Genomic DNA, 15,540 nt, shown 5'->3' on the forward strand with positions numbered 1-15,540 from the left:
CGCGCTTACTGGGAATTCCTCGTTCGTGGGACACTGTCTCAAGCCCCAGTCCCCATCACGGACGGGGCTCATCAGCCGGCGTTAGTTAGTGTTCTGGTGTTAGTGTTCTGGTGTTACTGGTGTAAACTAACACTAACACCAGAACACTAACACCAAATGGATGACATGAAGTGGGGCTTTAACATAGCCACCAACCCCCTGTAAACGAACACTAACACCAGTTGCCGTCTTCTCTGACAATGGCAAAATGCCCTCAAGCATCAAAGATTGATGTGCTCCTGTGTCCCTCAATACCCTAACAGGTCTTTGGTTAGTCAGGTTTCCATCCAGTGACACAAACCCGTCTGAAATAAAAGGTTTGTAACCCTCTTGAACAAGGTCGTTCTGTGATGCCGTAACTTTGGCATGGGAACCTTCACAAGGCACTGTCCTCCAAGGACGATTTCTCGCATTTGCCAATGCATTCGGAGTTGTACTAGTCTGACTCAGCTCCTGATTTTTCCTTTTCAGGGCGTAACATTGGGACATCAAATGCCCAGGTTTCTTGCAAAAAGCGCAAGTAGGCCCGGAGGAAAAACTCGTGGTCTGCCTCGAGCCCCCCGGAAGATAAGTCTGTCTTGGAACTGTAGTCTTCTGATCCCTAAAAGTCGTGGTATCAGATGTGTCCTCATGGTCATCTCTGGGCCGCCCCCATGAATCTTCGTTCTCCGCACCAGATGTACCATAACTCCCCTGGCGAACTCTAGGCGGGAAGTTAGGTTTGTGGAACTCCATCCTGTGTGTCAAGGCATAGTCATCTGCCACGGTTGCTGCCTCATACAACTCTGGTACCTTCTTTTCCTCCAGATGTACTTTAATGTCCTCGTGGACACACTGTTTGAATTCCTCCACCAAGATCAATTGTCGCAACAGTTCGAAGTCTTTCCCAATCCCCTTCGAGTCACACCACCGATCAAACATGGTTTCCTTCATTCTGGCAAACTCCACATGGGTCTCACTCTCTCTCTTCCTGGCATTCTGGAATTTTTGCTGGTAAGCTTCAGGGACCAATTCATAGGCTTTGAGAATGGCTTTCTTCACTTCCTCATAATCTGTACATTTGTCAATCGGTAAAGCCGAATAGATATCTTGAGCTTTACCCACCAGAACACTTTGCACTAACATTGTCCAGGACCCCACAGGCCATTTTAGCATTTGAGCCACTTTCTCAAAGTGTAAAAAAAACTTGGCTACCTCTTTTTCATTGAAGGGTGGAACCAGCCTCACATGCCTACCAACATCCCAGGCGTTGTGACTGGTTGTCGAACTAGCCGGCATGGATGCTACCTCTCACCGTTCTCTCATTCATTCCAACTCCTTGAGTTTAAGTTCCCTCTGATAATCCAACAACTCGAACGTCGCATCGTTTAGGAGTTATGACGCTTTGAAGTATAAACTTTAAAACCTATCTCCTTCATTATTTTGGAAGATATCAAAGGGAAACTTCAGACTTAAGTTGCCCATGTCTGGAAGTTAAAACTTTATTTGGGAAGTAGCGATAAGTCACATGGTTTGGCCACAATGAATAATTGAACAACAATCTTAAAAACCTTATATCTCTTGAACCGCTGCATTGATTAACATGAAACCTTAATGTTATGTAGCTGTCATAAAGGTGAATAAGTTTTTAAAATTTCAACATGATTGGTTGCACAGTCTGGAAGTTATTATTGTGTGAAGAAGAAACTCTCAATTTTTTATTTCAGGCCATGTGAATGATTGTGCCGCTGCCATTTTTCGGATTTATTTCCTTTAAAAATCATTTTCTCTGCAGTTGTTGGACCGATTGACAGGAAATTTTCACCATACGAGCACCTCAGCCTGTAGAATCCTTTAATTGTAATTATGATATAGGTGACATGGTATGGGTGCCATCGTGTGGTGTGAAATAGTGTGGAATCTGTGTCCTTGTGGGTCGTGAGAGAAGATTGGGAATAAAAGAAAGGGGTCATTGGATTATGGCGCGATATGCAAATGAGGCGGTTCATCCTCCTCCAGCACTCGCAGAACCAAGCCTCCTATTAAATGAACACAGGGTGCGCTATTATTACCCACAATGAAAAGAGGAAGAACCTTCTCTACCCTTGCTCCAACGCATTATGACGTACTAACCCACTAGATAAGTTGAAGGGACTATTGTAATCTTGTCCTATGAAATAACTCCTTTAAGGGACCAACAGTGCATTCAGAAAGTATTCAGACCCCTGCACTTTTTCACATTTTGTTATGTTGCAGCCTTATGCTGAAATCGTTTAAATTCATTTTTTCCCTCATCAATCTCCACTCAATACCCCATAATGACAAAGAGAAAACGGGATTTTAGAACGTTTTGCAAATTTATTAAAAAGAAAAAACTGAAATATCACATTGACATAAGTATTCAGACCCTTTGCGATGACACTTGAAATTTAGCTCAGGTGCCTCCCATTTCTCTTGATCATCTTTGAGATGTTTCTACACCTTGATTGGAGTCAACCTGTGGTAAATTCAATTGATTGGACATGATTTGGAAAGGCACACACCTGTCTATATAAGGTCTCACAGCTGACAATGCATATCGGAGCAAAAACCAAGCCATGAGGTCGAAGGAACTGCCTGCGGAGCTCAGAGACAGGATTGTGTCGAGGCACAGATTTGGGGAAGCCTACAAAAAAATTTCTGCTGCATTGAAGGTTCCCAAGAGACAGTGGCCTCCATAATTCTTAAATGGAAGAAGTTTGGAACAACCAGGACTCTTCCTAGAGCCCACAGAGTCTTATTTCTCACAGTCTGAGAGTCCTTGAGGTGCCTTTTTGCAAACTCCAAGCGGGCATTCATGTGTCTTTCACTGAGGAGAGGCTTCCGTCTAGCCACTCTGCCATAAAGCCCAGATCGGTGGAGTGTTGTGGTGAAGGTTGTCCTTCTGGAAGTTTCTCCCATCTCCACACAGGATCTCTGGAGCTCAGCCAGAATGACCTTCGGGTTCTTGGTCACCTCTCTTACCAAGGCCCTTCTCCCCTGATTGCTCAGTTTGGCCGGGCGGCCAGCTCGAGGAAGGGTCCTGGTTGTTCCAAACTTCTTCCATTTAAGAATTATGGAGGCCACTGTGCTCTTGGGAACCTCCAATTCAGCAGAATTTTTTTTGTAGGCTTCGCCAAATCTGTGCCTCGACACAATCCTGTCTCTGAGCTCCGCAGGCAGTTCCTTTGACATCATGACTTGGTTTTTGCTCCGATATGCATTGTCAGCTGTGAGACCATATATAGACAGGTGTGTGCCTTTCCAAATCATGTCCAATCAATTGAATTTACCACAGGTGGACTCCAATGAAGGTCTAGAAACATCTCAAAGATGATCAAGAGAAATGGGAGGCACCTGAGCTAAATTTCAAGTGTCATAGCAACGGGTGTGAATATTTATGTAAATGTGATGTTTCAGTTTTTTCTTTTTAATAAATTTGCAAAACTTTCTAAAATCCTGTTTTCTCTTTGTCATTATGGGGTATTGAGTGTAGATTGATGAGGGAAAAAATTAATTTAAACGATTTCAGCATAAGGCTGCAACATAACAAAATGTGAAAAAAGTGCAGGAGTCTGAATACTTTCTGAATGCACTGTATATGGTGGTTGCCATTGAACCTGAGCGGTTTCCCAAAACCGCAACAATACTTCTACCAAGTTGGGCAAAATCCCATCACTGGTTTGTTCACAAGTTATCATGGCAACAGGATTTTTACCGAACATGACCTTTGACCTTGTAACGCAAAAATATAATCAGTTCATGTTTAAATCATTATACATACCTGTACCAAGTTTGATTTAAATCCCTTTAGCTGTTCTCAAGTGATCACATTTTTACCTAACATGACCTCTGACCTTTGATCTGTTGATGCCATAATCCAATCAGTTCATCTTTGCATCATATATACTTATACCAAGTTTGTTCAAAATCACATCACTTGTTCACAAGTTTACACGGCAACATAATTGTTACTTAACATGACCTCTGACCTTTGGCCTTTGACCTCGTGACACCAAAATCGAATCAGTTCATCTTTACCTCATTATACATACCTGCACCAGGTTTGACTAAGATCCCTTCAGCTGTTAAATTATCGTGGTCACAAAATAATTGTAACTTAGCATGCAAACTTAGCAAAACCACCTCTGATCTTTGATCTTTGACCTGTTAACCCCAAAATCGAATCGGTTTATCTTTGCATCATAAAACTCGGTGTACAAAACATAAGGAACACCTGCTCTTTTCATGAAATAGACTGAGCAAGTGAATCCAGGTGAAAGCTATGATCCCTTATTGATTGCACCTGTTAAATCCACTTCAATCAGTGTCGATGAAGGGAAGGAGACCGGTTAAAGAAGGATTTTTAAGCCTTGAGACAATTGAGACATGGATTGTGTATGTGTACCATTCAGAGGGTGAATGAATGGGCAAGACAAAAGATTTCAGTACCTTTGAACAGGTTATGGTAGTAGGTGCCATGACAATTGCCAAAAAGTGAACCATGACAATTACAATTACATATGGGCAGGAGGGTACAGCCCGAAGTGGAGATCGGTTTCTGAGGTTTGAGACATGGAATGTAGGGACAATGACAGGGAGATCAGGAGAAGTGGTGGAAGTATTGGTCAGAAGAAGAGTGGACATGTGTTGTGTGCAAGAGACGAGATGGAAGGGAAGTGGTGTGAGAATGGTGAAGGGTAGGCAGGGACAGAAATACAAGTTTGTGTGGCAAGGATGCCCGGAGGGCGTGAATGGTGTTGGTGTCCTGTTTTCTGAGGAGTTTGTAGACAGTGTGGTGAGTGTGACGAGAGTGAGTGACTGGTTGATGATGGTGAAAATGATGATTGGAAAGCTCTTGGTGAACGTCATCTCAGGATATGCTCCGCAGGTTGGTCGGAGCGATGAAGAGGACAAGTTCTGGTGTGCGATAGAGAAGCTGATGGAAAACGTGAAAGATGAGGAAGTTGTTGTGGTAGGAGGAGACCTAAATGGACATGTGGGAAAGAGTATGGATGGTTTTGAGGGAGTTCATGGGGGTTATGGACATGGTGTGAGAAATGGAGAAGGTGAAAGGATTTTGGAGTTTACTGATGGAGCTGATTTGTTGATTTGTAATACTCAGTTCCAGGAAGAGGATAATAAGCTTGTTGCATACATGTCAGGTGGGTCGACGACAACCGTTGACTACCTGATGGTGCATAGGTGAGATAGGGGGCACCTCCGGGACACAAAGGTGATCCCAGGGGAGGAGGCTGTTTCACAGCACCACTTGGTTGTCTGCGACATAAGGGTGAAAGGTGCGAGGAGAGCTCGACGGGTGAAGTACCAACCGAGAATGAAGGTGTGGAGGTTGAAAGAGGTGACAGTAAGGGAGGCATTAAAAGAGAGGCTGAGTAGGGTAGAGGATGATGTGGTTGAGCTTGAAAGTGGTTGGATGTCAATGAAAGATAGTCTGTTGGGAGCCGTTGGTGAGGTATGTGGATGGACAAAAGGACCACCGAGGCACTCGGAAACATGGTGGTGGGATGATGAAGTTGGAAAGAGGATTGACGAGAAGAAGAAGAAGTTCAAGGAGTGGCAGAAGGCGAAGGGTACGGGAGCAGAAAAAGCAGAGCATGAAAGTTATAAGGCAGCCAAGAAGGCTGCAAAGAAAGAGGTAGGAAAATGTTCGGAGAACGCTTGGATTCGGAAGAGGGTCAGAGAGCGGTATTCAGGATTGCAAAGCAGATAGCGAAAGAGAGGTGTGATGTGATGGGGGCGAGTTGCTTGAAGGATGAAGTGGGACAAATCGTTGTGGACCCAGATGGAATTAAAGGAAGATTGACGAGATATATGGAAATACTGTTGAATGCAGAGCATGAATGGGATGACAACATAGAGAGTAACCCAGTTTTAGGACCGGCAGAGAAGATAACTGAGAAGGAAGTTGAGGAAGCGATAAAAGCAATAAAAACCACCTTTAGAGGCCATTTTTCCCCGCAAGCGGGGGTTGCCCTTTTTCGGGAACCGTGGTTGTTGTTGTTTTTTTGGTCCCCTTTTTGAAGCAATGTTTTACGGCCGGATGCCCTTCCTGACGCCAACCCTTTTTGCCGCCTTTAGCGACAAACAGGGAATTACCAGTGAACTGGTACTCAAATTAGCCGACCTCGGAAGGATGACAGGCTGAGTCAACCCCCCTGGCGTTAATTCAGCGATCGACCGGGATTCGAACCCAGGATCCTAGGATCCTAAGCCGGCACCCTAGCCGCTAGCCCAACACCAGGGTTAATGAAGGGGGAGGGCCTCCGAGCGGGAGGGTTAATAAAAGCAATGAAGAGTAGAAAAGCGGGAGGGCCGACGGGAGATGTGGGAGATATGTTGAAGGCAGCAGGAAGTTAAGTTGGGTTGTGAAGAGAATGACAGAGATCTGTAATCTGGTGGTGAAAGAAGGCCGCATTGCAGTGGATTGGGAACTGAGTACCCTCGTCCCTCTATACAAGGGGAAAGGTGACCCTCTGGAGTGTGGCTCGTACCGAGCGATAAAGTTATTGGAGCATGGAATGAAGGTATTGGAAAGGGTGTTGGAGAGGAGGATTAGGAAGAAGGTGAAGATCGACGAAATGCAGTTTGGATTTATGCCAGGAAGAGGAACGACAGATGCGCTCTTTATTGTGAGGCAGTTGCAGGAGAAGTACATGGAGAAGAGGAAGAAGTTGTGTCTTGGGTTTGTTATTGATCTGGAGAAAGCATTCGACAGGGTTCCACTCGAAGTATTGACATGGGCATTGAGGAAGTTAGGAGTGGAGGAATTGTTGATCAGAGTAGTGATGGCAATGTACAAAAGAGCACGCACAGCTGTATAGACGAAGGACGGGAACAGTGGTGAGTTTGAGGTGAAGGTGGGAGTGCATCAGGGGTCGGTACTAAGTCCACTACTATTTGTAGCTGTGATGGAGGTGCTGGCTCGGAACGTAAAGGAGGGTTTACCGTGGTTGTATGCAGATGATCTGGTGTTGATTGCAGAAAGTATGGATGGACTGAAGGAGAAGATGAACAAGTGGAAGGAATGTATGGAGACAAAAGGTCTGAAGGTGAATATCAGAAAGACGAAGGTGATGGCAAGTGGTAAAGCATGTGGTGAGGTGGAAATAACTGGGAAGTGGCCATGTGCTGTGTGCAGGAAGGGTGTCGAAGTGAACTCCATTCAATGTACAATGTGCGCTGAGTGGGTTCATCAAAAATGTAGTGGTCTGAGAGGGTCATTAACCAATGTGGGAGCTACATTCAAATGTAAGGTGTGCACAGAGGGAGCTGCAGATGGAGGAAATGTTAAGTTGGATCTTGGAGACGGCGTGAAGCTGGAAGGTGTGAAAACGTTTTGCTACCTTGAAGACATGCTGAATGGAGAAGGTGGATCAGACTCGGCAACGGTTGCTGGAGTGAAATGTGCATGGAAGAAGTTTCGGGAACTGAGTGGCGTGCTGATGAGGAGGGGAGTGTCATTGAAGCTGAAGGGAAAGGTGTATGCTGCATGTGTGAGGGGTGTTATGATTCATGGGAGCGAGACACGGGTAATGAACGTAGAGCAATAACGAAGGCTGGAAAGGGTGTAAATGCGAATGGTTCGGTGGATGTGCGGAGTATCGTTGAGAGAGAAGAAGACAAATGATGATTTGCGAAAGATGATGGGAATAGAGCCTGTGATTGCTGTGAAGAGGAACAGGTTGAGATGGTTTGGTCATGTGTTGAGGAAGGATGAAAGTGACTGGTTGAGAAGAGTGATGGAAATGAATGTAGAAGGAAGTAGAGGACGGGGAAGACTGAGAAAGACTTGGCTAAAGATGGTGGAAGAAGAAATGCGGGCAAGGGGGTTAACAAGGAGAGATGCAGAAAATAGGGCAAAATGGAGAAGATTGTCATGGGGACCGCAAGGCTAACCCCCGCTCTAGCAGGGAAAATGGCCTTAAAATGCATGTTGTTGTTGTTGTTGTTGTTGTATGGTAGTAGGTGCCAGGCGCACTGATTTGAGTGTGTCAAGAACTGCAACACTGCTAGTGTTTTCACACTCGACAGTTTCCCAGTGAATCAAGAATGGTCCACCACCCAAAGGACATCCAGCCAACTGCAAGCCAATGGTCGAAAACGGCTCATGAACAATGCCAAAGGAGGCTGACATGAATTGTGCATCGCAACAGACGGGCTACAGTTAGTCAACTGACAGTCCAGTACAACATTGGTGCTGAAAGACCCCAAAAAAGACCACACAACTCATTGTACCTTTACACGAATAGGGTATTATAGCGCTGTGCAGCGTTCCACTTCTTTCAGCAAAAAAGAAGAACCTGCGGTTGCAGTGGGCTAAGGAACGAAAACACAGAACACTGGAGGATTGGAAAAACATTGCCGGTCTGATGAATCCCGGTTCCTGCTGTTTCACGCTGATGGGAGGAGTAGGGTATGAAGAAAACCACACGAGTACATGCCTCCATCATTCTGTGTGTCATCCATCACGATGTACATGCCGTGTGTCATCATTTCAGGCTGGTGGTGGTGTGGTGGTGTGATGGTGTGGGGGGTTTGTTTTCATGGCACACATAGGGCCCCTTGATAAAAGTAGAACAGCATTTGAATGCCACAGGATATCTCAACATCATTGCCAATCAGGTGCATCCCTGCATGGCAGCAGTGTATCCATCTGCGAATGGATTTCTTCGGCAGGATAATGCCCATGACACAAGGCTAGGATTGTCCAGGAATGGTTCCACGAATATGACAGTGAATTCACCTTACTGCAGTGGCCTGGCCAGTCAACGGATCTCAATCCAATTGAGCATCTGTGGAATGAGATGGAACAAGCTATTCGGAGTCGAGATCCACGACCAGCCAACTTGACACAACTGTGGGAAGTATTGGAGTCAACATGGGCCAAAATCCTTGTGGGAACGCCTTCGACACCTTGTAGAGTCTGTGGGGGATTTCATTGAATTCCCTATCCTGATGGTGGCAGCAGCGACACACTGTGACATATTTTCATTGGCGTCTGCCTGACTAGCGTATAAACTGTTGACCATATCCCATGTTTGGCCTTGGCAAAACATTGTCTCAGAATGAGGCTTATTGTCAACTTGGAGCGTTGTTATGAGTTATTCTGATCCTGGGGGAAATTATAAGAAGCCCAATACGGGTTGTGGCTCGCTGAGATGTTGGTGCTGGTTGTGCTAAGAACCGTGATGTCATCCGAGGTGGTGTTACTGACCTAAACGCTACGTCTCCCATGCATGTATCCTTATCTATTAATAAATCTCTTGTACACTGTCCGAGTTGAGACAAGGTGCCCACGCACGACAAGTCCATCCCCTGATGAATTGAGGCTGTTCTGAAGGCAAAAGGAGGTGCAACTCAATATTAGGAAGGTCTTCCTAATGTTTTGTACACCGAGTGTATATAATTTATACCATGTTTGGTGGAAATCCCATGACTGGTTCATAAGATAGCTCGGTAACAGAATTTTTACCTGACTGGACGTCTGACATTTGACTGACCTTTGCCCTCATAACCCAAAATCTAATCAGTTAATCTTTACATCATTATATATACCTGTATGAAGTTTTAATTTGATCCCTTCAGCCGTTCTCAAGATTTTGCGTTAATGAAAACCTATCTGACGGACGGACAACCTGAAAACATAATGCCTCCGGCGACTTAGTCGGTGGAGGCATAAAAAACAATCTGTACCATACTCTTTACAGCGCATTGGTGCTGCCGAAGCAGCTTATTGGCAAGGCTTATACTGGGTGGTTTGCCATTGCCTTCCCAGCGTTTTGTCTGTATTATATCTATTTAAATACTAAGAATCAGAAACGACGCTGATTGTATTACTGTATTTTCCTCCTCATTTTCTCATATTGTATGTAAAGACTCCCAACACATGTGAAGACCTCGGTGTTTGTATCACTAATCTCTATACTAACAAGATAGGTTGTCCAACGTTAACTGGTTCATGGTCTTGAAGCCACCGAAAGCGTGCCTACCGCCATATTCATTCACCCACAGCACAGGAGATTTCGGTTGCGCCAAGATACATACTTGCTTCACGCTGCATGTCAGTCGAAAATTCCATCTTCCTACTCTATTTTATTCCATTCCCGGTTTGAAAAAAAAAGCATTCATTTAATATTTATCAAATGCCATAGTGTGCTGCTTATGGTTATACAAACCACGACTGATGCTGCTAGTCCCGTTAAACTGGATCTCCTGGGAGGAAGATCCAGGAGGTGCAGTGATAAACACAATGAGGGGGCGTAGCCTCTCTTGACTCACTGGTAGAGCTGCCTGATGGGGGAAGGGGGGGGGGGGAGGGCTCACTGGCCTCCCCCACTAGTGACCTCACTTGCACATGGTGTGCGAGTCCTTCTCTCGGTGTACTCTGCCCTCTTCGTGCTTCCCCCACCCATCTTTGTTTTCTGGTCTGCTCAGGGACTGGTGCAAATCCAGTGCAGGGATGCCTTTATGCCAAATACCTTTCGACCATTTCAGACGTTTCATTTGCAATCGATGAGCTTTCATTTAGTACATCCTTCCATTTATTTGCCACACAAAACACACCACACAAAACTAGTCCTGGCAACGGTCTGCAATCTCTGATTGCTCCTTCTGGTTTATATACTGTATATTTATATCATTGTGGTTATCCGGTTGGCCGGTTTAAAATCCTGAGAGTTGTCTTAATATGACTGCAATGGTCGATTGCTTTGAGGTCTTCCCCCTATTTACATTACATTCCCTATTTACATTGCCACGATACCGAGCAGATTGGAAGTCTGAATCAACCCAGTGTTGTGCCGATGAGGTGTCGCAAGTCGTATGCAAATGATGCCGAACGTGCCTGATGTGCAACGCAATCTGGGGGTGCGGTGTTGACTCACCATGGCCAATTAATCTCTCAACAGACTTTGCTTTAATCACCAAAGACACCCATCACTATCAGGATTCACCCAAGACCAAGTCAGTTTTAATAATGGAAGGAAACAAACGGAAGCAAGAACAATAACAGTGAAAAGCTCAACCCTAAAAAAAGTCCTTAACCCACTACTGATAATTATACACACCCACAAAACCAACAATGAAATGGAACATCCTCAAAATAACTGTTCTTTTGGCCTCACACATGCCACGGTAGAAGGACAAAGCAGGTAATGACAGGACAAAGAATTATGGGCTGATATAGGAAAATATATGCACCGTGATGAAAAAACCACTTTCAAAAAGTTTAATTTCTTCGTGTAATACAGGACTTTCGGGACTTTCAAAATGACGTATGAATGCTAACGAGGCCTTTTGCACATGCGTTGTATATGTGTTTTAGTGACTCGCTCATGCTAGCACTTTTAACTTGACGTTGCTAGTGTGAAATCCAAATCAAATAGTCTTTCAAACATTATTTTCAGCATTTAAATGAATGAGTGGCAATTTCAATATGGTAAACCATAATTATTGTTTCTGGATGCAAATCGGACTCTGGATGCAAATCGAAATATAGAAAATGTGAGAAATATCTGTGGATGAGAGGTGTCGAGTTCCTCTCATTTCCTGTTAATACAGCAGTGGCTAGCGTACACACACACACACACACACACACACACACACACACACACACACACACACACACACACACACACACTAGCAATAGATGCAGAAATGTAATATAGATTTGTGTGTGCCCACAGAACCAAACAAACCATTTATTTACAACAGACCTCACAGTTCCCCCACCCACTGCCCCATCATCCTCCACCCCCACCCTCTCCAAAAATGATGTTGGTTTGTGTATAGCCTGTGGCTGCTGGTTGCATAATTTTCTGGGGACGTAGCTGCCGCTGATGCCTCTCTTTAACCAGTCATCTGGTACTCATTTTGCTGACCTCCGAAGGATGACAGGCTGAGTCAACCCACCTGGTGTTAATCCAACGGTATTACGGGGCCTCGGACTCAGGACCCTAAGATCTTAGGCCAGCCACCTTAACCATTAAGCCAGCACGAGGCTTCCCAACATGATTAATAGTAAACATAATTATTTTAAACTTACCTCGTTCATTCACAAGCCCAAGATACAACCCGGTGTGTGCATCAGAAGCACCCAAACCAGATACGGTGTGTGCCTCGTACATCTCACTCCCACAAAAATGTAGTTGGCATAGGCTTTGTGGATTTTCACATCATTAAGATATTCTTTGTCGAAGAGTTATTAGCCATTACTTTGTTGGTTATGATGCATGGCATTGTCTTTCCAATTGAAGACGTTAATTAAATAAATTGCCAAGGTTGCCATGTTCACAGGCAGCACTCCCGGAAGGTTCAAAGTCCACTCATTGGCAGCGATGGTCTGGTTTTGGGTAGAATTTACCCATCCACAATTTAGGCCTTGCACCAGCCCATGTCATCCGGATTTTATAGTATGGGCAGTTATAAGATCTCAGCCCTTTGGGCGAGCTGAAAAGGTTCTCCAACGTTTTCGTCATGCAGAGGCACATACTTTCTCTCAGGTACTTTTCCAATATTGTCGGCCTCTGTTTGAACCTTTGTGAGCCATTTTAGCTAACGATCCTTATCTCGCATGTACAATATACATTAACTTGCCCCATAGACTGCTGTTCACAGGGGTTTCTGTGCACGTGTGCCGAGCATTCCAGGACAGATTGCATCATCCTGAACGTCCCCTATTACCCAGTTACCAATAAATCAATTTTGTCTGATGACCGGTTTGTTGTGTTCTCGTCAATTTGCTGTCATGTTTGCTATCATTGATGACAAGCTGTGGTTATCTAACCTGCATCCCCTCTCCCCCCCCCCCCCCCCCCCCAAACACCAATGTTACAGTTAATCAACCACGCGAGGCTGTTCTTGATTCGCAGCTGATTGTCTTGGTTGCATCACTTGGGAATGATTCGGCATCTAAATTGCAAACAGGAGGAGTCACTTTTGATTCGTCGTTATTCGCTGCAAACACGGTAATTTTTGGGGGGGGGGGGGGGGTATTTGTGTACTTTATGTGTAACAAGTATGAAAATACCAAAGTAATTGCTTTATATTATTGATTTTCTTTGATCACATGCTTAATATTGAATATTATTGTTATTATTATTTTACTGATGTGTGAAATTTATTGACCATTATGTCTTCCTCCCAGCTTAAATTTTTGGGTTACAGGGATTCAGGATTAGGTCTTTGGAATAAAAACGTTCATGATTTGTCAAGGCCCAGTGGGTCAAGAACTGCCAGTCCTGATTCTTTAGAAGAAGCACAGTTGAATGATTCAATTGGAGAGGTGGAGCTTTTTCCACGAGATGCATGGTGCCAACTGGGGCGAGAAGCATCGAAATACATCCAATCATCTCCTACATTTCATGTGATGTGAGAGCAATGAATATTTTGTTTTCTTGAGTTTTTGCCTTCAGTGATTTCAAGAGTGCAATTTTTTTATGATTTCATTTTATTGATTCTAAGGGTCATGGAGGAGCTGCAGCATAAATTCACACAAGCATGTGTAAACAAACGCATGAGACCACACTGGAATTTACTTTAGACAACTGCAGCCACTGAAATTGGGAAACGTGATTTGATTTCCCAGAGCACTATTAGTTACAGCGACACTAATGTATTTGGTATGACCCGGCTAGGGTCAGAATCGAATTACCTACCTCTTACACACAGAGTGGAAGCTCAAACTATTATGCCACCGGGTAGGCTAAATGAAAACAAATATGCAAATGAGAGCATTTGGATGAAAAACAAGACCGAAAGTCTAACAGCGGCATAGCCAGCCTTGTTTCATACTTTAGTTTAAAAGGATAGTATGACCTGGATGGTGATACCAGTTAGCAAATAATGTAAGTATTAAATCATTTTGAAGTATTTTATGTCTCTAAGCTGTCTGTCACCATGGAAGTGAAGAGATTGCATTGAGACTCTAGTTTATTCTTTATGTTGGTCAGTTAGTCAACACTATCAAAGTAACCGCAGCATCATCCCGACATGCACCACTGTGTGTGTTAAAGAATGAGGTGTTTTACGGCGGCCGTAGTGCAAATCCTGCCACCAACCTCCTTGAGAAGAGGACGCAGCGAGTTGGTACTCATTTTGCAGAACTCGGAAGGATGACAGGCTGAGTCAACCCGACCTGACCCAATTCAACAGCTGACTGGGATTCAAACTCAGGACCCTAGAATCCCAAGCCCCCCACCCAAACCATTAAGACAACAACAGGCTCAGGGTGGTTGGAGGCAGTCATAAGAAATGCTTCAATGTTTGAAGAGCCCTTAATCAAAGTTTTAATTATATATGATCTGGGGGCATGCACCCCCTCCACCCCCACCCCATCCCCTTGTCATATATCATCACCCTGTTATCATAATTTCAGTTCCCCCCAATCATCAAGTTTGATAATTTGCCCCAACCAGGTATATGACATTATATATGAACGTTCCCTAAAGGGTGTTCAAAGAAACATAACTGGCAAAGACAAATGGCATTACATTCTACCTTTCAGAAGCGTAATTGTCGGTTATTAAACTCACCCAATATGTCGGATAAATATGTAACGGACATACATACACACATACGGAGAGACAAACACTGTAAACACAGGAACCAAACATCTACGCCGTAAAAAATCGTTTGTTTAATCACGAATTTGCCAGTTCTAAAAGCCTCTTTGCGAGTTTGAAAAAGAGGTAGAAGCGCTAATGTATGGTTTATTCACGCAGCAGTTTGAACGGAAACATGTATTTTTCTACGACAGGAGAAACCCATTAGATTTTTAGAAGAACACTGAACAAGCATACAAAATTATATTTTCAGTGGTGATATTTTGTGAAGCAATAGAAAAATATATACAACGACATAGAAGGGGCCCACGAACAACAACAACCACCACACCCATGACAACAATCGAGTGTTATAAAAGATCCTCATTTTCACGTGTTTTACTTCATGTGTTTCAACGTGTTTGTGTTACACACTGAAAGAAAAACGAAAAAGGTAGAGCATGCAGATTGCAAATACATGACAGGTTCCTTTTTTCTTTTCTTTTTTTCTTTTTGTATACAAGATTGAGGCTCGTGCAAGAGCTAACATTAACCACGAAAAAAACAACGGACACATAAAACATAATAACGGGGTCGGGAGACAAGATGGGGAGAGAGAGGAAAGCGCACAAGTACAACAGTAGAGAACAGGGACATCGGGAGATCTGTGAGAGGGAGAGGGCTTGGGGGAGGAGGCATGGGAAGGGGGGGAGGGGGATGGGAGAGGTATAAAACACATGGACACTGCTAAGACTTCCAGGAAAGAAGTCGGTATTTCAAGAAAGTGCATCTGGGGTGAATTAACGGGGGTAGAAAAGATCAAGGTTTAGGATGGGGGAAGAGACGAGATGGTGGTGAATAGCTGTTTTGAAGACCTGGAGGGAGGAGTGGGATTGAAGAGAGTGAGGGAGTTTGTTCCAGAGGCGGGAGAAAAGAGGAA

General features: G+C 44.2%; 1 protein-coding gene across 5 annotated transcripts in view; it reads left to right on the forward strand.

The window, feature by feature from the left end:
• Positions 1 to 15,540, forward strand: part of LOC144894016 (EP300-interacting inhibitor of differentiation 3-like) — a 79,604-nt gene that overhangs the window by 22,463 nt on the left and 41,601 nt on the right. For all 5 annotated transcript variants that reach the window (XM_078785482.1, XM_078785484.1, XM_078785481.1 and 2 more), the window contains 2 exons: positions 12,895 to 13,025; positions 13,205 to 13,428. In XM_078785482.1, coding sequence (XP_078641608.1) covers positions 12,895 to 13,025; positions 13,205 to 13,428 — 355 coding nt within the window. The remainder of the gene's footprint in view (positions 1 to 12,894; positions 13,026 to 13,204; positions 13,429 to 15,540) is intronic.

The sequence above is a fragment of the Myxine glutinosa genome, chromosome 10 (assembly GCF_964187855.1).
Source record: "Myxine glutinosa chromosome 10, kmMyxGlut1.1, whole genome shotgun sequence".
Taxonomy (NCBI): domain Eukaryota; kingdom Metazoa; phylum Chordata; class Myxini; order Myxiniformes; family Myxinidae; genus Myxine; species Myxine glutinosa.